This window comes from Bactrocera oleae, chromosome 5 (assembly GCF_042242935.1).
Source record: "Bactrocera oleae isolate idBacOlea1 chromosome 5, idBacOlea1, whole genome shotgun sequence".
Lineage (NCBI taxonomy): Eukaryota > Metazoa > Arthropoda > Insecta > Diptera > Tephritidae > Bactrocera > Bactrocera oleae.
In genome coordinates, this window is record NC_091539.1 from 988,283 (window position 1) to 1,014,124 (window position 25,842).

A 25,842-nucleotide genomic window follows, 5' to 3' on the forward strand; every position below is an offset into this window, starting at 1 on the left:
ATTTTTCATTTTATTTTCGAATTTATTTCATTTTTTTTTATTTTATTTGATTTTTTTTTGTTTTTAGCTAAGCCAGTCGTGTACCCATACAAACGCTTGACATAAAAAAGCCAATAAAATTTAATTGTATGCATTTCCAGAAAAACAATACGCATATCCATGCGCTGCTAGCGTAAATAATAGTGCCACAGCCAAATGCGTAATCGCGGAGAACGTGCGCGGATTGTTAAGCGCTTAGCGCGCGCATTCATTAGCTGGTTATTAAAACAAATTATCTTACTTTTACCCGTTTATATAGGAAAACATATATAAATATGTATGTCTCGCATTTGTTGCATAAAAAAATATAAAAAAAATTATTTAAACAAAAAATAGTAAAAATAAATTTTATAAAAAAAAAAAAAAATATGGAAAAAAATTGCAAAAAACCATTATAAAATACAATAAAATTTTTAAAAATATTTATAAAAATAACTTTATAAAAAAAAAATATTTATAAAAAGGACCTTATATAAAACATGTTATAAAAACAAAAATTTGTGAAAAAAAAACAATTATAAAGAAAACCACAAAAAAATAATAAATAAGAATTATTAAAAAAAAAAACTATTATAAAAACGAATATATCTAAGAAATTTTATAAAAACAATTTATAAAAAAATTTGTAAACAAAAAGTATAAAAAAAATGTATAGTAAAAAAGCAATTATAAAAATATACTAAAAACGTTTAGAAAAATTTATAAAAAACAAATAAATATAAAAAAAACTAAAATAAAATTATTAAAAAAATTTTGTAAAAATTTTATTTAAAAAAAAAATTTATAAAAAATATGTTTAACGAAAATGTCATAAAAAATCTTGGTTCTAAAATTTCAGGAAAAAATTACTTAACATCGCCTGACTTTTATTTGTATTACTGTGTATATATATTGTTTCCCATAGTTATAAAAATATATTCAAAAAAATGTTTTAAAAAAAATTAAAAAAAAAAATTCCTAAAAATATGTTAATTATAAAATTTCAATAAAAAAATAATAAAATCGCCTGACTTTTTTTTTTGTATTACTGTATATATGCTATAAAGTTTTTCTCATAGTGCCTTGTTAGAAGAGTCTCTACCTATACTTATATGTATTACTGTAATTTTAAATTACTTTTTAAATTATAAAAACAAAAATTACAAAAAAAATTATAAATAAATTTATAAACTAAATGTCATACAAAAGAATTTTTATAAATAAAAATATATTTATTTTAAGATTTAAAAAAAAAAAAATTTATTCTAAAATTAAAAAAAAAAACTTACTAAACATCGCCTGAATTTTATTTGTATTACTGTATATATGCTCTAAATTGTTTCACATAGAGATAATTTAAATATTTATTTTAAACCTCAAATATTTTTTGTAGACATTTTTCATGCATACATATGTATGTATGTATATAAGTACATGTATGTGCAAGTAAATAACGCTGCCTAATCATGCAAATTCGAAAGCACTTTTTGGTAATGGCCAATTATTGCTTGCCGTTAAATTCGAGCATTTTATGCGCGCATTGCAACAGCTGCTCACATATATATACACACACGCACAAACGAATATACGCACAAGTGTTCGTAGCTGACTTTTCTAATGTCAACTTTTACCTTTTTATTAACTTTTACTCATTTCAATGTGTTTGTTTGTGTTGTTGTCCGTTTTTTTCCGTAGTTGACTTAATTTTTATTGCCAAATAATTTCGAAAAAATTTCACGGCAATGATTTCACACGCTGGCAAACGTGTTTTTCTATAGATATATGCATAAACATGTATATCATTGCTTTTTTATTATTTCATGATAAGCTAACTGTTTTTGGTTTTTTTTTTTTTCTTTTTTTGTAGAAATATATATGTATATACTATATGTAAATTAATTTATATGTGAAATGAAAAAAAAAATATTTACTTGTAAAACTTAACATACAGCCACTAGTTAGCAGCTTGTATGTGTGTGTTTGTATGTAAGCTTAAAATTTTCTATTTTTAAAATCCAGTTTTTGGTTTCAATTAAAAGTGCAAACGAGCGAACTTCGAGCTACAAACATCGCTACCGGTTTCCCAGTCAAACGAAAAATAAATGCAAAAGCACACACATACATGCAATGTTTAATATTTTGATTAAACATGAGTGGCATGAGCAAATAGAAATGATGATAGATAAAAAAAAACAATAGCAAAGAAAAAATTGTCGTATAGTCTGCAAACTACTTTAATTAGCCTTAAAAAATCTTCATTCAAAGATGTAAAGCCCCATAAAATAATAGAAAACAAGAAAAACGATTATTTCGATTACACCTCAGCTATAATACAATTATCACAATTACAAAAAAATTCTTACAAGAAATTGATGTCGATCGTGCAGTTTGTATGACAGCTATATGCAATAGTAATCCGATATCAGTGGTACCGACAAATGAGCAGCTTCTTTGAGGGAAAAGAATGTGAGCAAAATTTCAGAGCGATATCTCAAAAACTGAGGAACGAGACAGGCGCACATGGTTTAACCGGCTCAGCTTGTTCTGCTTATCATTTATATATAAATTTTACAAGGTCTGCGACGCTTTCTTATGGGTGTTACAAACTTCATGGTAAACTTAATATACCCTGTTCAGTGTAAATAAAAACTTATCAAGGCTATATGGTAAGCCCAAAAGTGCTACTTTTCGGCCTTCAGAAAAATAAATTTCCAAATTTTCTGTTGCTGTGTAGCTTGTACCGAAATAAAACATTTCCCGAATAGTCTAGTAGAATATTGCTGAATATTCCTGAATTGGATATAGATTCGGGTATTTTCCGGTTAAGTAGAACCGATTACAACCAAATTCTGCATTTCCACTCGTTTCTCTAAAATTAAAAAGCGAGCATACTCTAACGCAGTGCTTTTGGCACTATAGTCTCTTCGTATAAGGCCAATATCGTGCCAACAGCATTTTTAACTTAAGTTTAGTATTTTTTTGTTATTTTTCAACAACAAAAATCCAGTTTTAGCACCAAGTTTATATTGCCTTAAAAATGTAGTATAAAAACTTGTGGATCAGTATGACCCGGCTTCATTTCAGGCGTGTTAAATTATATTATTTCCACTTTGCTTTTTTAACTGGAAAAATTTATTTTCGCATTCTAACTAGTTCTTCTACACACAGTCAGCACAGAAAAGGCGAAATTTCCATTTCTACATTTATCATAAATTACGTTTTAATAGATTTTCACTTTTCCCTAATCTCTCGCCTTGTCTGCGTTTGTGGTTGACTAACTTAGCTATCCCCAGCTAAATGCGATAAGCGAAAAGCCAACAAATTGCACGCAAATAGCCAAGTTATGACAGTCAACAAAGAGTCATGCCTAGTCGTGGCGTAGAAGTCAGCGGCGCGGCGCGGCGCGTAGGGAAGCCTGTAGTAGAGTGGCGTGGTAGGCGAGCGACAGGTGAAAGGTAGGTGGAAGTGGAGTGAGCACATTCCAGCGCACTGTGCAGACAGAAGTTTGCTATGCGGCGAGCGCTTTAGCACGTTTACTCGCTTATATTCTTAATACTTGCACACAAACACTGTGTTTTTGCACTGCGCCTGGTTACCGCGCTGATAAGCGCTCGCCATTAAAAATTAATAGAGTTTTTTTATTGCTTTATTTGAGATTTTGCCAATATTATATGCAGTAAAGTTAAAGACTGCCGTGTGGCTAATATGAAATTATTTTGCACACTTAAAGCCTTTAGCACTTTTAGAGTTTTATTTTTCACATATTTAAACTTTTTTTTTGTTTGTTTGCAAAACACGATTTTAATCGATTTTCGTGCTAATTAAATTTACTAACTGCTTACGCGCTTGCTGCGCGTGTGTCATTAGGCGTTTATTGCCAACGCGCCCACTTCGCCAGCAAGCTTTTGCTAGAACCGTATTCTAGCAGGTCGCAACGGCGCGTGACTGCAGCGTTGGACCAAAAAATATATAATCAGCACCGTAGCCTTTCGCGTATTTCAATTCAACAGTGCCCGTCACAGTTCACTAGCGTAGCGCGACGATACCGCAACTGCTTCTAGCCAAAACAAATGACAACTGATTTGCGCGTTGCCAATAACAGCAACGGCAAGTCAACGCTTTCGACCAACTCATTGTCAGCGCACTTGTTAACGTGCGCTTGTATAAGTAAGTACGTGTGAGAGCGCGCGTGTGTAAGTGTGTGGGTGCGCTGCAGACAAAACAAACAATTATGTAGCGCAAAGCGCCCCAACTCATTTCAGGCATAGATGCGCGCGGTGCGCCTTTCCCTAAGCTGCATTATGATTACTTGCATTGTTCTAGTTATGTTTAATCAAGTTAACGCTTGCTGCTGTCTATACATATAATTCAATGTTTGGTTTGCATAAAGCAGCGCGAAATGATGCGTTTCCGGTTTTTTATCTTTAGTTTTGTACACAATTTTTCGGTGCGTTCATTAACCACTCCAAAACGAGCACTTTCGTGCTTCCGCGTTTGTTTATTAACTGTTATGCGCTGTTTCGTGTTTTACGTTTATTCTATGCGCGTTGCTGTCGTTCGGTCTAACACCACAAATGGCACTGCCGAGAAACCAGTTATATGTTTTCAGTTTGAGCCAGCAACAATATTTTCAGCCAAACCAAGCGACCGGCACAAACAAAGCGCACAAGCAAAAACACAGTCGCAGTCCCAGCCAGGCAAACCAACTTCTACTTGACTTGTCTAGTTGTATCGCGCGTCATGACAATCGCGCGCCACACCACCAGCCGTTCACCACTGTACAACACACACTGTGCGCGGCGCTGGCAACCCTCTCGCCTGCATTTTCCACTGCTGCTGGGCCAATGCACGGCTTAAAATAAAATATTCTTGCCTAGCTTTTTACACTTTTCCCATTTATATTTTCAGCGTTTTCTTATTGCCGCGCGCCGCACCAGCCCAACTGGCTGTGAGATTGCAAGTGTGCTGGTAAAAATAGGCGCATTCAGCCAGCGTAAAAAGTTAGCAAAGGCAGCGAGAACTTCTACAGCAGTTATGTTTCCAACATGCATAAATACCTGTCGTTTGGCTAACAGCCATGAGTGCGAAGTTTGCTAACATTTTTCCACGGCAACTGTGGCTTACTGGTTTCAATCAACCAGCACAACAACTACGAGTATATGCGCGCCAACAACAACAAGTTAAAAATAATGTTCAAATATATAGTAGACACAGCTAGACAGTTAAGGCCATACGTTATTCACTTAACGTGTTTTAAATTTTTCCAGTGATGTGCAGCCAGTGACGCGCAGCACAACTAAATTGCATTAACCTGTCTATCACAGGAATGTAAAAGTTGCAGCTACAAATGGCGCAAAACACAGCGCAATGAGCGGCTAAGAGCGTTGCGGAAGAGAGCAGTTAAAGGGGTATAATAGTGAGAATGCTGCTCTTATGTAAAAGCTGGTGACGTCAGTGATGCTGGTGATGAACATAGCTAACAGAGCTGCATTTGGTTTGTTAAAGAGTGGCGAGACTTTGATGGTCCAGAGATCGCAAAACGTAAACATGGGCAAGAACTTAATAACAGCTTCTGATAACCTCACATTAACTTAAAAATTTAAAAGCAGTAAGTTGGGCTTGGGTATTGTAAAGCATTTACATATTAGTTGAAAACTCTCACATGCGTTTTCGATATATTTTTTTTAGGGGGAAAATGTTTTATCTGCAAGTAATTTCGTTATGTATGGCATACTCGTTGTTATATTTAACAACTCTCCGATTAACACTTTCTTTTCGCCACACGGTCGCTCTTCGCTTATGCGCGGCGCTGTAATCTAGTACAGTGACGTCAGCTGAATAGGCGTTTTAAATGTCAATTGATTGACGTAATTGTTTATTTTCGACTACAAAACATCAAATATTCAAGCAGCAAAAAACACTTGAGCATGAAAAAGCTGTTAAGCGGCGACAAAAATTGAGCTGTGTAAAATGTAAAATATTTATCTGTGATAAAAGCGCATTAGCAACAAAAAAACATAAAAATTTTGCACGATTTGCACGAAGCAAAAGCAAAAAAGCGAAGTTAATTGAAATTAATAATAGCGGAGTACTTAATTAGTTAAATTTTTTGCTAATAATTCATTTTTGTTCACTTTTCCGAAAGATTTTGCATGCCGTGCTCACTGTGATCGGCGCTGAAGTGCGCGTATTGACTTGCTTTTACACGTGTATTATTTGTGTGGGAAATACGCCACTCGGCGCACGAACACCTGTCACTTATCAGCGAGCGCTTAGCGCTGGAGAGTCGAGTACTCCACACACACACGCACCACACAGGCACAGGTGAGTGTTAGCGGTGAGCGCGCGCTTTGCACTTGTGAGAATTGTGCGTTACCAGGCGCGCTTTAGTATTGCATTTGCATGCGAGTGCGCTTATGACGACGCGATATTTGCATATGCGTGTGTATTCACTCTCTAAAGTGTGTGCGTGCATGTGCATGTAAGGCAACGCTTGACAAAACCATAACTATAGCTGTGTGCGTAATTACCGCAGCGCACGCTTAATTAACAGTCTAAACAGCCTAACATGCACGCAACGACACACACACGCGCAATGACTTAGTTTGGAATTTACTAGACGTAAGTGCGCTATAGCGCTGACATCGCGCTAATTGTTAGTAATGTTGTACTCCATTGCAATTCTGCTCACTGCTCTCCATACCAAACTCAGTGCACACCTTTCCGCCACGCACTCACCAACAGCTGTCTGGCGCATATGTATGCATGAATGTATGTGTAGCGCCGCAGTTGATTGTGTTACCACATCCTCAGTAGTGGTCAATAGCCTGATGGCGGAAATAATATCGTCAGCGTCGGCTGAAAGCAAACAGAGTAAGGGTCGCTGGGCGTGTGTTGTGCGTTCGTATTGCGCACCTGTTAAATTACTTATTTATTTATATATTCATCTACATTTATAGACCCAGACATGCACAGTGCTCTATGGAGTTTTGAGCAACTGAGTGTCGCGTTTACTACAGAAAGGAAAAATATATATATATATACTCCATCAGTCATACAAAATTATCAACTGAATACTATGCCTCCACTGTGAGGACATATGAATTGATTTTAACTAGTAAATGAAGGGTACTTCTTCTTCTTTCTTTGGGGCCGAGAACACCAAACTTCGTAATTCAGTTTGCGAGGTCAGGCCAGTTGTACATCCCCAGTGCAGACAGATCGCTATGCACTTGATATTTCCATTGAATGCATGGGCGCCCTTGCTTACGCTCTCCTACCACGGATCTCGAGTCGTAGGAGCTTTTCGCTGGCGCAACATCTTCCATACGAACCACATGGCCTAACGAGCGCATTAGTTAGATTTTCATACGCTTAACTATATACATGCTGACGTAGAGCTCATACAGTTCGTAGTTCCAACTTCTTCGACATTCATCGCTCACACGGGCGGCTCCAAAGATCTTGCATAGCATAGTTCTCTCGAATGCTTAAAATGGTCCTACAAAAGGTTTAAACCGACTTCTTTTAGCTGACAGATTTCATAAGATGCTTTCCAACGGCCACGGATTACCGTTATTGAAAACTGCTTTCCTATTTTTCGAAAAAATAAATACGGCAGAGTTGACACTAGCGCTTTTGTTTTAGCACCAGTTTAGTATAAACTCTATCTTGTTGTATCAATCTGTCTAACTTCAGCTAAGTAGACGTATTAGTATGTATGTACATGTGTGTTGAAATATGTGCGCGAAGCAGCCGATGAGCTTGTTTATTGCTGAACTTCGGTTGGCATTCCTCGGCCAACGCGGTTTGCCTTGCCGCATCGCCTATTGTTTGTGGAACCTGTTCTGCTGCATTTTTTTGGGTGCGAATGCCAAAGAAAACATTTGAATACTATAAAGTAAACAAAAAAACAAATACAAAAACAAATACTATGTGGCACACAGCTTTCCTAAGCTTTAATCTGTCTCTTGCCTTTATGTTTATTATCTTGCGCTGTTTTTTACTATTGCTTGAACTGGTTCGGAACGCAAAGCTAATTAGCATTTCACGAAATCACAATAAACAGCATAAAATAAACAAAAAAAAATCGAAACACAACAACAACTGATGCAAATGGGCGCTCAACCTCATAAAAAGGGTGGTCCACGCGGTGCGCAAGTAAACAATGCACCTGAGGTCCAGGTGGCCGGATTTTTTCAATTCTTCTACACACACACTTTCGTATGAATACAAGTATGCAAATGTTGTTTGTATTTGCATACTGAAGCATTTCAACTAATGCGGCGCACGAACATTCCCTGAAAAACCCCAACCACGGTGACGTTTCAATTTTTATTGTTGTTTGTCAACATTAAGCTGTGCTTAACCGCGTTAAAACACTTCGCGCGCAATATATGCAATGCGTATACAAATACAGGGTGTTACGAATGGCTAGTGAAAAGAAAAGTAGAGTTTAAAAACGAAGCTGTTGGAAAATGGAAAAAGTTGATTTCTCTGAAACAAATTGTGGATAGTAAGTTAATAAGCCACCACTAACCAGCAGTAGAGATAATATGTTTAACCGCGTTCATATACCAGATTTTTCTTCAAAACCCCGAATCGTTCCACAAAGCTACATAAGCTGAGCTTCTATGTAAAAGCTCTTCCATGCCAGACATCTAAAATTACCTCGGTTATATGTGTAACTGTGTTCATATACCAGATTTTTCTTCAAAACCCTAAATCGTTCCACAAAGCTACATAAGTTGAGCTTTTATGTGAAAGCTCTTCCATTTCAGATATCTAAAATAATCTCGGTTATATGTGTAACTGTGTTCATATACCAGATTTTTCTTCAAAACCCCGAATCGTTCCACAAAGCTACATAAGTTGAGCTTTATGTGAAAGCTCTTCCATTTCAAATATCTAAAATAATCTCGGTTATATGTGTAACTGTGTTCATATACCAGATTTTTCTTCAAAACCCCGAATCGTTCCACAAAGCTACATAAGTTGAGCTTTTATGTGAAAGCTCTTCCATTTCAGATATCTAAAATAACCTCGGTTATATGTGTAACTGTGTTCATATACCAGATTTTTCTTCAAAACCCCGAATCGTTCCACAAAGCTTCATAAGCTGAGCTTTATGTGAAAGCTCTTCCATTTCAGACATCTAAAATTATCTGCTGAAGTGCGGTGATGTTTAGAAACGTTTGAAAACAGCCGCAAATCGTCTTAGATTGACTTGGAACCCCCGAAGAGCCGCATTAAAGTTCCCGACTATAATATGTAATGACATCGGAAATTGAACCAAACTAAGCTTTAAAATAAATGCATTTTTAATAGCCGCTAAAGTGAAGAAAGACGACAGAGTTCAAATATATTATTATATGACACTCAACAGGAGAAGTAGGTGGCGAAATTAACTCGAAAAGAAGACAATGCAAAATGTTGCTAGCATATTTAGCATTATCGCGAGCGTAGCTGCCGTTAAAATATTCTTCAAATTAAAAAACTCCAAAGCGCACACACTGTATTATTTGAGAAAAAAAAAGAAAATGCAAGCAGAAAAAGGAAATAGAAGAGATTAAGCGCGCGACATGGCATCAAATTCGTTTGTAGTCGAAGACAGGCAAAAAGCGCCATTTGAACCAGCTAGAACCGGCTAAACGACAGGAAAAACAAAAGCAACAACTAGCTGTGACACATATTTCTTACAACGTACGTAAATATATATACTCTTTTATAGACGTTTGACAGTTTTTAGCCACTGCTGTACGATGAGCGGATGAACGAGCTGTATGACATGGCCAACCGGGTCATTTCACGCTGATGGCGCCATCATAAAAAGCACAGAGGCCACCGCTGAAAGAAGAGCACTTAATAGCATGGGTCAACCGAAAATAGTGTAAGAAATGAGCTCAAGTTCATAAATGTCGTGGCGCTCAAACGACACTTCAACGTAGTGAAAGTAAGGAAATCGCGCGCAAGGTGGAATGGGTCGCGCAGGGATTATACACTTTTAACCAAAAGTATATATACAACAGCGGCAATAAAGTGAGGTAGTTCACATAAATGGTAACTGTAGACAAAGCACTTGAACGGTGTGGCGGCGCTACGCTGACGGCGTAGTGCGTGGGTGTGTCAGGCTTTTACTGCTTGCTGCACAACTTGGCCCACAATATCGATTTCGTTGCGCAACATGCCGGTGTTGAGAAATATACACGCTATTTGCTTAAATAACAAAGCCTTGTGGAGGCCGCAGTTCACTCACACTCGCTGTGTTCTGCGTTGCCGCTCTTTGTCGCAGCCGTGCAACTCGTTGCAACGACGCTTTTTGTTACTGTAACGTAAATTTGCATAATAAGTTTCAAGTAGAAAATTTCCACAATTTCTTCGTTGTGACACTTCGACACTTTGACACTTCATTGCTACTCGCAGAGTATTCCCGGCGCACTCTTCACCCAACTAATGCGACGCGCTCACACTTTTCGCACTTCCTGCTGCTTGGCCGACTTTGCAAACTTCCCGCAGCGCTATTATTAGCAAGCGTATATTTACTTTCAGTTTGAGCGCCACTGCCTTTTCTTGCCACTGTCGCCGGAAGTTGTCAACCGCTCTTACAACGCGTCGCATGCCATATTTACTGTCATTCGCACAAGGCAACCCTGCGTCAGCGCTGTCAACGCTGTCAATGCGTTCATACGCACACAAAGCAAACAGCAACTCATTTGCGTATGCGCGTGTGTGCGCTCGTAATTCGCGCTCAACTCTATTAATTTTTATACGCAAAGTTCTCGACTCAATTTGTTGTTATTAGGAGGCATAAACTGCCACACAGCGCCGCAAGGTTTCCGCCACTCAAATTCATGACTCAAGTAATATGCCAGGTACTTACAACAACCAATGGCTTGTTGTTGGCGGCGGTCAGCTTCATGTGGCAAGTTATCGCAAAAGTTACGCAGGTGATTGCGCACTTACGTAGCACTTAAGGGCTGTGAGCACACTTGCAGGCGTTGAACTTTACTGTCAGTGCGCGCCGGAGCGTGATTAGGTGTTGTAGTTTAAGCAAACTCCGTACGTGCAATGGCATGAGCTGGCACATCAAGTAAGTGCACACAAAAGTGATTTAAGGCGGCTGGCTAATGACAAACAGCGCCACTGAAACTGTGTTAAAGGCGCTCACTGCTTTTACACGTTTTAGTTAACTTTGTGGTTTAGTGGTAGGTTTAGTAGCAGGCGCCGCATTTAAGCCTCAGTATTATTGCTTATTAAATGCGTGTAGTTTGCTTTCATTGTATTACTTTATTAAACTAGTTTTATTATAATTTTCTTAGCTTTTTTCTTGTATACTCCTACAGCATGCTGCGCTTGAGGAGAGACTATGCGCAAACTAAGTTTATTCCATTTACAATTCTTCGCAAACCAACTTCAATTCGTTGTAATTTATGCGTATCGTGTCTTGCATTGTATTTGCACTTTTAGCAGCAGTATTTTTTTTGCAATCTTCGCTCATCGGTAACCATTCAGCTTAGCGCTTTGTCTGCCACAAACTCACTGTCAATATTCATAAGTCTTTCTACGCCATTCCACACATTTTACCGCTTATGCACTTTGCCAACTAAACCAAATCAAATATTTACTTAAATTTAAACATTTCCAGTTATTTTTGTACCATCTCTGCCACACAATTCTGTTGGCGCAACGTGGCCCAGCGCGCGCGCATTACATTGTCATGCGCCATCATTTGCCACACCACGCCACAAAGCATGCATTGATTTGCTGCCTTCGCAACCCTCACTCAGCCGCTCATACACTCACTCACACGCTCGCCACCGCAATGCGCTTTCCATTTCGATTGCAAGCACGCGCCGCGCACCGTGTCGTACCACTGCCGTTGCCTAAGCTGGTTATTTACCAAAGCGTAATGGGCTTTGTTGCATGTCGCCTGCATCACCGACATTTCCGCCACTCATTTGTATTTATTTGTGCATTGTGTATATGCATTTTTTCTTTTTATTTCATTTATTTTTAGCTATTTTTCTTTGCGCAGCGGCGCAGTGCTGCAGCTGGTATTACACTGTTGCGCTAGACTGCTGTTTACTCAGTGTTGTATATGTGCTATCAGTAGGCAACGCCACTTGCTGTTGCACCCACTTACTTTTCTGCTGTTACCTGCCTTACTGCCATGCATTATTTATGTTCTAACCTCACTTTCCCACCCCCAATGCATTATTTATGTGTGTGCTTGCGGCCATCAAACTCGCGTGTTGTATATTTTCCTGCATTTGTTGTTAACGTTACAAATTACACTTAGTGGCGTTGTTGTTCTATTTGGCGTTACAGCAGTTCCTCTTCGCTGCGGTTGAATTCATTGAATTTCCAATATCATTTTTCAATGCACTCTCGCTGCTTTTATTCACTATTTGTTTGCTGCTGTACTGTGCTCATTATTCATACGCGCCCGCAGCGCCCCTCGCGTCCTCGCCAAGCGGTGGTATTTGCGCTTTTGCTGGCAGCTCTTTTCTCATGCACTTTTGATTTCTACTCCACATTATTTGCACTTTGCATGTTTTGCGTCGCGTGTTCTTGAACCGTTCAGCCGTGTGTACCGCCATGGGCGTGGCATTCGAGCGCGGTGCATAACTGTAACCTTTATTCGGCGGTGTGGTATAAAAACGTCATTCTACGACAAATACTTCGTGCAATCAGATTTGTGGGTCACAAACTGCTTAAGATTTTTAATTTTTTTATTTTTATTTTAATGTGAAAATATATGTGCGTAAAGGTGTCAGTCAGCTCTGAATAGTTGTTGGATATTAGTTACACTTGAGCACTTGCATATTATATTAACTTACTCTTGGTTCGTTCACTAAGTTGATTTCGTTTAATGATAACAGCTGATCTTATTGAATTTTTTCGCAGCCAACTTCACACTCAAACGATTTACCGTTATATGTTTGAACAGCTGGTATAGTAAGGCTTGCTTTTCCAATTTTTTTTTACCTTAACTTTTTAAAGCGCGAATGGCAAAAGTTCGAACAGACCTCGAGCTTAACGTCTCAAGTAATTAACTAGTACTACACCCTTACTTTCATATATTCTTACAAGGCGCTCACACTACCTACTTACAAAACGCGCATACGCTAGAACCACAATATTTCCGTACTACAATTCCACATAAACTTTAATATTCTAACACACAGCGGACGCTTGTGGCCCATAAATCGCAAAACTACTTTGTTATACAAATTTATGCGCTCGTAAAACGTGTGAAATGCATTAATATGCTAAATCAAGCGGAAAGCGCGCAGACAACAAATCCGTGCTGTAAAAAGCAACAATTTTAACACCAATGTATTGCCAACATCTAATCAAACAGCTGCAAAAAAGCGCGCCGCGCAATTACGTTGCATACTTTTAGGCAGCTGGCATAGCGAGTAGTTAACGGCACTTTATTAGTGGCATGTGCAACCGCGCTTTCAAACGCGCTTGCAACCTGCGTATATTTCGCACGCTTGCAGTATTTTTGCAAATATAAATATTCAGCATAAAAATCTGTGCACTTACCTGGTACTTTTTGATGCTGTCCAGCTGCTCCAGCGTCGGCTCGACAATCTGCGCTATCTGCTGTGGCGCGCCTACGCCACTGCTGGCCAAACGCCGATCTGGCAGTTGCGGCGCGGGCGTGCGGCTTATCAGGCGGCCATCCTTTTCGACGCGCAGGTGATCACGCGGCGGCGGCACGGGCTTCACAGAGCCATTCAACTGCGCGGCGCATGGCAAGAAAAACAAAGTGTGATTAGCGAAATCATAGGAATGTTTAGCAAATAGTTTGTGTTGTTCAATTTTAGCGTTAACGGTTTTAGTAGCTTTGATTAGTAGCGGTTAGTTGCGTTATTTTTGGTACGAGCGTGTCGCATAGTTGGAAAAGATGAGTTTATGTAAGCGAGTTGGTGAGTATGCGTGTGTTAAAGTTTAATGAAAATATAAAAGTGTGGAGCGGTGTTTTCAGACGCCTGTGGCAAATGTTAACGGTGTTGCTGCTTACGTTAGAGGCTTTTTCATGCGAAATTCAAGGTTGCTATGTTTTATTTTACAATTTCAAATGTTTTTACTGCAGGTGTAGTGGAGCAAGCAAGCAACGCGTGGGCCAGCACAATACGTTTTACAAGAGGGCGGAATTTAATTGCAAAATAAAAAAATTAAAAATTGAGAAAAAGTATAAATTGTTTGCACAAAGATTTTGTGAGGAAAGTGCGTTTTCTTACAATTTTTTTGGTCAGCGAACTGGCTGTGCGCGCTTTGACATATGAGTACGTGTGGTTAACTGGCAAAGGTCTGCCTTTGCGACAACTAGTCTGTTGCCAATTAGGAGCTTGCCGCTTAGCCAAAATGTATTCACTATTTGACATATTTTTATTGGAAACCAGGCGCTACTACTTGGTGCAAAATTAATTTGACTATTTTGTACGCTTTTCTCATTTTTGCCTACAACCCGCAAAAAATTTCAAAAAATTGTGTCGATTTGCATCGCCTGCGACGCCCTACTGCACACCGTTGCAACATGGGATTAGTTGCCCAACCCGCATGCTGAACGTTTGCAGGTCAACGCCGAAAACTTATGTGCATACATGCCGTATCCAAACGTATTACCGCTTAGTCATGCAATTGAAATGCTACCAGCTGCGAACAGACGAGTTTGTGGCAAGTCTGCATTGGTCGTTGTCCGTGTGATAAGCATCTGCAACATGTGCTACCATGCAACACATCATACAAAGTGCGCCATAACGTTTACGGTTATGTAGGCAAAGCAGTGGTAATAGCGATTTTCACACGGCTCACAAGCGCGTCGCGGCAAGTTGTGAGGGAGACACGTCAGCGCCGGCAACATTTAAAATTATTATTATTGCCTTAATTTCCGGCGGCACTCGCATGGCAGCTAAGTACACGCGCGAGTGTTGGTTGGCGTGGCAAGACACAGGCGCTGGGGGCGCGTGGTGTGCCGTGCTTGCGGAGTTGAGAGCTTTTGTACGTGTCTGTGGGGGCGTGCTGGCGTTGGTTTTTTAAAATGCGAAATTTAATTTTTCATAGCTCAAGCGCTAGTGCAGCCATTTTAAGTGAGATTGCAATTTGAAATATTGTATTTTATCTAGCAAAGGTAATTGCAGAAGGCACGCAAAGGCATGCAAAATAGAAGCGCGACAAATAGTTTTAGAGCAAATGCGGAATTAAACTAGTTAAGCTGCGAAAATTTCCACACAACATTTGCAACATAACCTCAACTAAATTGACTAAATTGCTAACTATGACAGTCACAAAATTCGGCGCTAAAAGTGTCATACTCAGCAAAGCGCAAAGCAGCAAACGCACAGTCCGAGGCACACACATTACCGCGGCAGCGTGAGCAGGCGGCACGAGCACCAAAGCTTCAAGCAAAAAGTGAGACAGTTATCTCATGCGACTGACGCGCAAAGCGTGTCTTTATATTTCAGAATGAATAGCGAAGCATGAATTCAAGCGCGCTCCTACAAAGCAAAACTTGTAATGCTTACTTGAAAAGCGCAGCTGCAAGCGTTTGGCGCTGATTCATGCATGCAACAAGAAAAGCAGAAAAGCGCCACAAAAAGTGTCATAAAATATGACAACAATTGCTGCGCTGCCAGCATATAGTTTTATACGCGCTGGTAAACGCCAGCGTTTGATCGCGCAGCGCATGTTGCCCGTCGCACTTTGCTTTTCTGCATTTGCACACATAATCTGCCGGTTTTTGGCTGAAAATTTGGAAATTTATGAGCGCGCTGTGACAACGACTTGACATCGATGTAGTGGCGATATTACGTATGCGTTGCTCATAAAATAAAATTTCGCCCCAGCCATTTCAAAACAGCACGCCTGCCACGCGCAACATGTGTGGCAGCAACAGTTGCACTAGCGCGCCACTTGTTTGAGGCGGCGTTGCCAACAGCAGCTAACGCGCGTTCATTTGGCAACACAATCATTTCATGCATCATAACTGTCAACATAATGGAAAAGTATTGCACACACACAGCGGTGGCTGCTTAGCGGTGACACACGCTGAAAATGCTGTACGCGCGCGGTGAATTACATACATGTGTACGCGCAGTATACTGAAGCTAATGCGCGCAGAAATATTTATGGTAGTACGATTTGTTAATGGGACACGCCCACTCTTGAAATTCGAGCAATATCTGCAACGCGCAATCGGTATGTGACAAGACATGCGAAAACACTTAAGAATCGCCGTACTTTGAGAACGCTATGAGGTGATCAATGCTGTGAGTACACTGAAATATATGACTCGCGCGTTCTTAAATTTTTTTTCGAGCGCAGCAGAGCGAAAAGCGCCAACAATGCGAGCTATGTTGTAAGTGTCAAAATTTTATGAAAACGGAAATCTAAGCGCGTGTGGCCGTGATTAAATGCTTACAATAAAGACAAAAGATGTTTGTGACGGCGATAGCAATTGGTACAGCATAGTCGCAGCAGCTTAAGCGGGAAAATGGGTTTACGTGCGAGCTTACAAAGCACGACAGCTTTTTTAGGAAGACGCTTTAGCAGTTGGAGGCAGTTCAGGCGGAGAGGGCTAAGTATAAAATTGGATCCAAACCATGCTAGCACAAAATGCATACCTTTCTCTTTACAGTTACAGCTTACATACAAATGGAGCACTAAAAATAATGTGAAATAAACTAAAGCAAACTACAAAGATGATACAACTACGAAAAACCAAAAGAAATAAAAAGAAAAATAATTGGAAAAGTAAAATATACACAAGTGTTGCCACTACCAAAGCGTAGTAGCGGCAAACGGGGAGGACAAAGGAGTGGCTACGAGCACGCTGAAGCAAATTGCAGTCGGTTCTCGCCTGCTTGACACAACGGTGCAACCGGAAGATGTGGAAGACACAACGTATTACAGAATTCTTGCAAAGTTTACATAGTGAAGTGGACAGAGGAGTGTGAAACAAGTGGTTGTAATACCTCATCGTTGCGCTTGGATGACGTCTTGGCACTTTTGCTCACCAAGCAGCCATCGACCGCACTTGTGCCGCCACCCGTTGGCACTTGCGGTTGCGGTTGTTGACGTTGCGTTGCTGTTGATTTATCTAATTTCTCCGCGGAGCCACTCAGCGAGCCCAACGATATCAGACTCTTCTGTTTAACCAACTGTTTCAGTGGATGACAGCCGGACGTTGACTTTGTGCTTGCTGATTTTGACTGATGATCCGTGGAGAGCGGCGAGCATGCGGACAGTGTTGCGACACCCGTGGCCGAGATGGATGCCAGCGCCGAATATGAGCCCGAGATGGAGGAACACGTGGGCGAGAAGGAGTTATCATTAGTGTGACTGTTGTTGTGATTATTGTTGTTGGTGGATGAGTTTGACGATGAGTTGATGTGCGTCAGTGTAGTGTTGGCTGTCGAAGTGGACGAGTTCGATGACAGCTGCGATGAAAGCGACGACAGATGTGGTGGCGGCGGATAGCGCGGCGGCGTCTTCACGATCTCTATGAAACTGTCCGGCACGTCGACGGGCAGCTCGCGGTGCTTAACCGACGATGGCTGCAAGAGACTCGCAGCCACTTGCTTGCACATCGAAACCGGCAGCAGCTCATACTCGGGTGGAGCGCCGCACAAACCGTCAATCAATGGCGCTGCGTTGGCGCAAGGCGACGAGCCGTTCGAGCCGCTACTATCGCCAGCGCCACCGGCAATACCGCCGCAACCACGCTTCGTTGGCGTTGATGAATTAGATGAATTGCTCGTGTTGTTGTGTTGATTGTTGTTTATGTTATTGTTGTTGAGACTGTTGATGTTGTTGTTTTGCTTGTTATGTAAATGACAATAGGCAATGGAATCGTAGGAGCTCTTGCCGATCGAATCCTCGCACGAGGACGAAAAGGAAGCAGAGCCGGCGCGTTGCAGCAGCCCACCATCGATGGCCACCAATTCGAACTCCTCACCGCTGTTGCTGCCATTGGGATTGCTGCTGGCGGCGCCGTACTTATTATTCGGCGTCGGCAAAGCCTGCTTATTGCCAACGCCATTGCTGTTGTGTGTTGCAGTCGGTGTCTGTTGTTGTGGTGTATTGTTATTGGTTTTGTATTGTGTTGGTGGCTGCATATTGCCAATTTGTGTTTGTTGTGCGTTTTGTGTTGGTGCCGGCGTTGCGGTGGCCAAATTGTTTTCGAAATTTTCAATTTGTTCCAATTTCAATTGATGTTGTTGGTTGTACAAATTTTGTTGTTGCAACAGTGTGTGCGTATCATTGAGTAGCGCAATTTTGGTGTATGTCGTTGTGGTGTCGTTTGATGATGTCGGTGATGTATTTGTTGGCATGGTGCATATTGTGGTTGTTTTTGTTGGTAATGGTGTTGTCGACGGCGATGAGTCGCATTTAGAATGATACGTAACGATTAGTCTGTTACCATTACCGTTAAATAATTCTACACATTGTGTGGCAAATTGGTTAGTGTCGGTGTCGGTGTCGTTGTCGGTGTTGGTTACGTTCATGAGAGAAGCGTTGTGGGTTGCAAGTGATTTGTGTGTTTTGTGCAAGTTGGGTGGGGGAGTGTTTGGTAGTGATGGTGGTGATGGTGGTGGTGTTGATGAGCTGTCAGTCATTGTTGTTGTTATAGACATTGCTGATTTTTGTGATGAGTGTAGTGAGTGTGTCGCTGATGACTGTGTGTCAGTGTGTTGTTTTGAGAGTTTTGGGTTTTTGGTGAAGGTGAGTGTGAGTGTGTTGGGTGAGCTATTATTTAATGCTTGCATGCGTTTGTGCTTATTGGGTAGGGTGTTTGAGTAAATGGTGCAGTACTTTTTCAGTGCTGTTGTGCTTGGCTTCATTCTTGACTTCCCGTCAAGCCTAAGACTATTTACCTGTGGTGGACGGTGTGGTGGTGGATAACGTGGTGGTGTCTTATTACGCGCGATAAAATTATCTGGACAATCGACAGCCATCTCACGATGTGGACCTATGGCGAAAATTCGTGCGTATTAATGAGAGTGTGCTTTGCAGCTTGCTTACACCATAACTCACCATTATCTTGATTAACTGAAAGCATTGTCAACATTTCCTGATCGATTTCTTTGCTCTCACCAGAATGCTGTCGATAATGCTGACTACTAATATAGTCGTCCGGTAAGCATGGCTTCAAATCGTCACCATCAATAACGACTATGCTGGAGCCAGAACGACGGCGAGGCCTGCAAAGAGAGAACAAGATAATGGATATTACATTTGTTAGCAAGAGACACAAAAACTTAATATTTAACAAAAAAAAAAAGCATTGCTGACAAAAGCGAGTAAAATGTTGATAAATCAGCGGCACTGAAAGCTCTCACCAAAAATCAAACACAACGAGCTTTGCGCGCAATTTTAAAGAAGTCTCCGTTCGTGCAATTATGTAGTAGATCAAGTAGCAGGCAAGCGACTTTTCCAATGGCTGAGTTCGGCTTACGCCTACCTAAATGCTGCTGGATAACTAAGTTTATAGTTTTGTTTCTCAAACTTGCATCTTATTGATAGTTCATTGACTGGAAAGCAAGTATTGACATTCGGCTATTCTTAAGCCTATATTTTCACGGCCCGCTTTTTCTATGCTTTTTAATATGACACTAAACTGTTAAATCTAAGCTTATTTAAATGCATGTCAAGCGCTACTTTTTCCAAACAACTAAATGTAGTAACCATAAGCTCGAAGTTCTGAAATTTAAGTGGTCTCAAGGAGCTTTGTTTATATTCTGCGAATAATATATCAGTTCTAAGTCCTATTTAATGGCGTTAAATAATGAAGCTCTGTCGAGTTTTCTACGCCTAGGCTATATAGGAGTATCTGCTTCGTCCAGAGTAAAACAGTTTCGAAAAAGTGTAGAATTCACAGTCATATTGCTCAATATTTATGAAAGAAGTCGCCGAAGTTCTAATAGCGACAGCACAATTTTCCAATTTACAGTTTTTCAATCACTTGCAGTCAGCGAACATAATTAAAGCAATTTATTTAACAGCCGAAAATGTGGGCGTGGGTATATGCGGCAGCCACTTTTCGGATTTAATGGCCGGAAATTGCTATGAAATATGTTTTCACAGCGCGCAATACAGCATTTGTTGGGAGACTCGAAATGAGTTGCTCAAATACACAAAGATTAGGCAGCGAGATTACATTGTAGTTATGTTGATTAAAAACAACAACAAACACACACACATTCCGAACATATTCTAAATGTGTTGAGCATTCAATTGATGGCCGCTGCGAACAGGCGAACGAGGTTTAGCGGCTGCGAGTTCCATGCTGCCAAATCCAATACCTGCGACATACGCTCGAGCGCGCCGCGCACCAGATGACAATGGCCACAGAATAAATATTGACAAACGCGCAAATTGAACATTTCGGTTCATTTAGAACGAACAAAAGCAAACGTCGTTGAGCGGTGTGGCAAGAGCGAAGGTAAGGAATTCCAACCAAAGTAAATAGTGTCGAAACGAAGTCGAAGAAGACGAGACAAAGCAAACTTGCAGAAGCAGTGCGGAAACGAGCAAGTCTGCAAAAGCAGGTGATTTTTCATTATTTGCGCTTTCAGTGTAAGATATGGTCACACACATGCCTAGCGTTGCGTTCGCTTTGAGCTCGCTCTTACTGCCGCGCTTGGTTGGTGGTGTGTCTTTCACACGCCTGATTTCTGTGTTGCTATAACCAAAACTGTCATAAAATAAGCAAAAGCGTTCATTGTCTACCACTTCGCATAGTGATAACGGTACAATTGAAGCCAGTGAAGCTGAAAGTGCCGCTGAAAACACGTCGAAGAACTGCGTGGTATATGAGGAAAAGCCAGCAGAACATTTAAACTAACGAAACAGTTGCGCAGGCAAGGGAGGACAGAGCAAAAGTGTATGCAACATGCATACAAACAACGCTGGAGAGGCATTCGGTAAGCGAGTAGGTCAATATGGTAAATAAAAGCCAGCCAATGAGGCATTAAGTATGGCCCATAAACGGCGCATGAAGACGACGTTGCAATATTGGTGAGATGTGTTGATAGTTAACACAGTGCAATATTAAATTACCAATAACAACAACAACTGCAGCTGTGTGGCAAGCATAGTTCCAGAAAGCGGTGAAAGACGAGAAATGTTGTTACGGCTGGCACAGCGGAGGAGCGTATGCGTCTATATGTATTTGCTTGTACCTTGCACTGCCGCATAACTTAACGTTGCAGCGTGAAGAAAGGAAAATTTCCAGCGCCGTTTATTTATTTGCCTGCTTCGGTGCTTTGTGTGTGTATGTATGCCTCGCAGGCAGGTAAACCTTGCTCTACGCTATGTGTTCGACTGCCAGCTGTACGACACATGCATGGCTGCGCCTGTTGCATGCGGCATTTAGGTCGTCGCCTGCATTTGCCGGTGGAAAATTGCTTTTAGCTGATAATTTCTAATTACGAAAATTGTTTTTCACTCGCCGTAATTACGGCAAATCTGGGAAAAATGTGAGGCAAATGTTTACCTTGCCACACAGGTGTGCAACTGGCAATTACTTGTATGATTTCAGCACAGCTGAGGCAAAGTAATTTCAGTAAGAATGCGCATATGAAAGTGATATTGGCGGCGAGCAAATGATGGAAACATATTTAAGTAAATTCATCTTAGCTCGCGCAGCGAGTTGTTAGTCTGCGAGTGGCATAATGCTGCAGAGAATTCCCACAAATAAAGCCAAAACAAGAAAACATGTTAAATGCGATTGCAACGTAGCTAAAATACCACACAAATGCAAAAACTTTCTCACAAGTTCTAGATTTCGATTGTTCAGTTTGTATGGCAGCTATAAGCTATAGTGATCCGATCTGCATAATTTCTTCGGAGTTTACACCTTTGTCTTAGGCAATAATCCATGTCAAATTTCTTGAAAGTATCTCGTCAAATGAGAAAGTTTTTCATACAAGCACTTGTTTCCGAACGTTCAGTTTGTATGGCAGCTATATGCAATAGTGGTCCGATATCGGCCGTTTCGACAAATGAGCAGCTACTTTGGGAGTAACGTATGTGCGCAAAATTTCAGAACGATATCACAAAAATTATTTTAAAAAAATCACACATTTTTTATCGACGCATTTCCATTTACCTTTCACGCAAATCAAATTTCATAACTCATAGCAACTTCAATATTAAAATCATAAATCACACAAATAATTTGTGATAGCTTCAGCCCAGCACTTCCCCTTGCGCAAATCAACTACTTCGCAGCAACTTACTTAACATTTCATTTCATGATGAGCTGTCCATAGCTGACACCCCATCAACTACCGCAATTTACATGAAATTTCGCAAAACTGAAACCACAGCTGCAAAACTCACAAAAACACACACCGCCAACGCTAAAACCACAAGTGTATCAATGAGTATGAGCTTTGAAGAGGCAGAGACGAAAAAGCAACGGCACAGCGCAGCGCTGCCGAAACGACAAACAGCGTCAACTTGCCACACAAAACGCGCAATGGGACAGCAACCAAAGCACAGTTAAGCTGCAGCAGTTGCATATCAATTTTTATATACACGTGTGTGTGTGTAGGTGTTTGAATATCAGTAGCATTGGCTGACTGCTATTGACCAGTTGACTGACCCACTGGATGCACTGCAGCAGGCGCTGTGCTGTTGTGGCTTGGCGGAAAGGTTGCACTCTTCAAATGCCGGACCCAGTTATGGCAAAAGTCACAGCTGTCAATGCAGTGGCTCAGCGCCTTGTCAACTGTCGGTTGCATGTTGCATGACAATTTTAGTGATAGTAACGCCCGGGCATACATACTGACACACGCCTTTTGTACGGAGATTTGGATTAAGTTGTATTGTTTGCCTTGACTTTCGCTTTGCCATTGTTGTTGCGGCGACAGCTTTGCTCGTATTAAATGTGTAACTGCTGCTGTGGCTGACTAAACACCAATGCCAAAGCTGTGAATCGCCGTTAGAGATTAAGCGCTTGCTGATTATCACCAGCGCTCGGGCAATGCAGGCGTATACATACATATATACGAGTGTGTGTGTGTGGCGATGACTGTATTAGTTTCTAATGCCCTTTAGATTGAGCAATGCTTTGAAATGTCTTTTAGTTGTTGCTATTTTTGCCTGCTCTGATGGCAGCTCAGCGCGTACTGTAGCTAGCAATTGTGGTAAAGTCAAATGTGGTTGGCAGCGGAGGCCGCGAGCAGGGTGGCAATCTAATGTAATAGCACGTTTTCATGAGCTTTAGTGTCGCAAGCGCAGCCTTAAGCAGTTTGTGCCACAAAAGACATGAAAAGAATTGGAAAAATATGTTGCCGCTTACGCATGGGTGGTGGCAAACCCAATACATAAATTTTCCCAAATCCTTCAAATTTTAGCAACCTTTCGTTGCTGCAGCGCAATTTCTACTTAACATAAGCTCAAATGCCACGCCATCAGCAGCTCGTAGACAAGCCATAAGCTCTACCAGCGCTCGCTGCTCCAATATGCGTTTTCACTTGCCACACCACTGACATTTCAATATTTTGAGTGGACTTGTGTTGTAGATTTAAGCGTAAGCGCTCGAGCGCCCTCACAATCCACTCTGCCCGCCAGCTCGATCCACCGACTCACTTGTTTGTGCCGCTTACTTTGCCCACTTCTTTGCGCTCTTTATGCGTATTTTTCTACTTGAGTCCCATTTTATTTTATGTTGTTGCTACTGTTTTCTTATTATCTGCATCTACACAAGTCACCAGTGTTTAAGTGTATGTGCTTTTGTGCCACATTGATAGCTGCCACAAACTGCTGCGCATTCAATCGCAAATTCTAACAACAAAGCTGCGGCGGTAGCTTCCTCCTCTTTCCAGCTTCGTTGCTTTCACTGCCTTCCATTTCATTTTCTTTCACTATTTGCTTTAATTTCACTATCTGCCCGTCGCCTGTTTGTTGCAACGTCAGTTGATTGCAAATGTGCTTTTGTCGTCTGTCGTCTGCTCCCCTTGTTCTTTATTCGTATTTCAATGCTATGGCACCTAGTTGGCTCGATAGTCATTGCTGCTGCAGCTGCTGTTGCCCCAAATCAAATGCTGGCTCCGTCTTTGCAACTCGGCAGCAGTTGCAGGAAAGCGGATTTTGCTTATATCGCTGCCACAACTGTTGAGCGTTTTATCTCCAAAGCACACTGCACTTTTTGCAGGCTCACATACATACCCAAAAAAGAATTCGCTCAACTTTTTTACCACACTTAAAAATACACTTGAATTGCTTTAGTTCGTTATTGCAGTGGCAGTCGTTCTTAAGGCGAATATAACCTTATGTTTCAAACACAAAGATCTTATTAGTGAGTGAAATGACAGTCCTTGGCCGGCCAAAAATCCGGGTTCGTTCCGGTTACGTCGACCCGACTGTCATGGGAACGGAATTAGCTGCGCTCTTCCATCCCAGCCCTAAGCCTACACAACTTTCGAACTTTCGGTTTACTGCTAACTAAAATTAAATACCGTTTCTCTGATATCCAAAACATTACTCAAGTTACAGTGACTATCGTGAGAACACTTTTCTGACGCTGACGTTAGTTGAGGCGCTGTCAACAGCTGAATGTACAATATTTTTTAATGTAAGTTTTTGCACATGATGTTGACATTATACAGACATACGTGTAACAAAAATTTATAATACTTATGTTGTAGCTACAAAATAAAAAAATCAAGAAAACGAGCTTAATTTAAGTAACAAGACCCAAGTAACCCCTTAAGAGGTTACTTCAAATCACGCTGCAGACATTACTTGTGTGCGCGTGTTACCATTGTTGTCATCTTAATCCATAAAATATAAACACATGCAACATAGCGCTGTTGTTGCCAGCTTCAGCAACTTGCTACGCTCAAACTAATTCACAAAAGGCGCTGCCAGCCAAGCAAGCGAGTGAAGGTGGCCTGTTGTTATAACCGGCGACAATGCTTGCTGTTATGTGAATATTATTTGTTGTTTGTCGTTTCATATGCACGTTGTTTTCCGCGATTGTTGTGATTATTATTTTCATTTGCTGCTGCACTGTCAGCAACACACATGGAAACAAAGACAAAGCTGAGTTGTGGCCGCTTGTCTGAATGAGTAGCAGGACCACACGCGCGCGTGTATGGAAAACTTTTTTGAATATCGCGTGTGGTTGCTCATGTAAGTGTGAGTGCAAACACGTGCGCGGAAAACCAAATAACGCTTGTCTTCTGCTCGTTGTTACTGTTATTGGCTTTGCAAGGAATACTTGTGTGTTGCGGCGTGGCAGCTTAAACATATTAAATTGGAAAATTGAAATGCTTATAAGCATAATGCGACAGCACCCAAAAGAGGTGTAACAAGCGGCGAGAGAAAAGGCAGAAGCGTCTGGCATTAGTGGGTGCCACTCGCACCAGCTACTCTACCCACCCACCCACTCATTCAACGGATGTCATTGAGCGCAAATTCTACACAAGCGAATTTCTGTGTAGACACAAGACATCGCTTCGCTCCTAGCCACCATCTACTCACACCTCAGCGCTTCAACATGTCTTACACGTGAGTCGTTAGATGTGATTATTCCGATGAATGTCAGCTTTCGTGCGCTCTAACAGTTACGCAATCAAGCAAGCTGTGCGTTAACGCAATACACAGGGCACGCGGTGTCTTGGTGTAGCTGATGATTGAGTTGCGCTCGACAGTTCCTTAGACAACTGACTTGCCTGCTTCCACTTACCGCCCCGTCGCTCTCACTCTCACTGCCACTGCATTATTCTTTCATTGTTGTGCTGCCGCTATTATTTTGCGTTGTTTACGAAAATTTTTATGTGAGCATATCAATATGGCTCG

At 41.0% G+C, this 25,842-nt stretch overlaps 1 protein-coding gene across 7 annotated transcripts in view; it reads right to left on the reverse strand.

The window, feature by feature from the left end:
- The window catches only part of sdt (stardust), a 134,195-nt gene that overhangs the window by 13,194 nt on the left and 95,159 nt on the right, over positions 1–25,842 (reverse strand). For 2 of the 7 annotated variants that reach the window (XM_070110094.1, XM_070110096.1), the window contains 4 exons: positions 19,066–19,232; positions 18,906–19,000; positions 17,004–17,240; positions 13,570–13,767 (listed from right to left, as the gene is read on the reverse strand). In XM_070110094.1, coding sequence (XP_069966195.1) covers positions 13,570–13,767; positions 17,004–17,240; positions 18,906–19,000; positions 19,066–19,232 — 697 coding nt within the window. Of the gene's footprint in view, positions 1–3,853; positions 4,511–13,569; positions 13,768–17,003; positions 18,141–18,905; positions 19,001–19,065; positions 19,233–25,842 lie in introns of those variants that run through there. The other 5 variants (XM_036359288.2, XM_070110097.1, XM_036359281.2 and 2 more) reach the window with 4 other exon arrangements.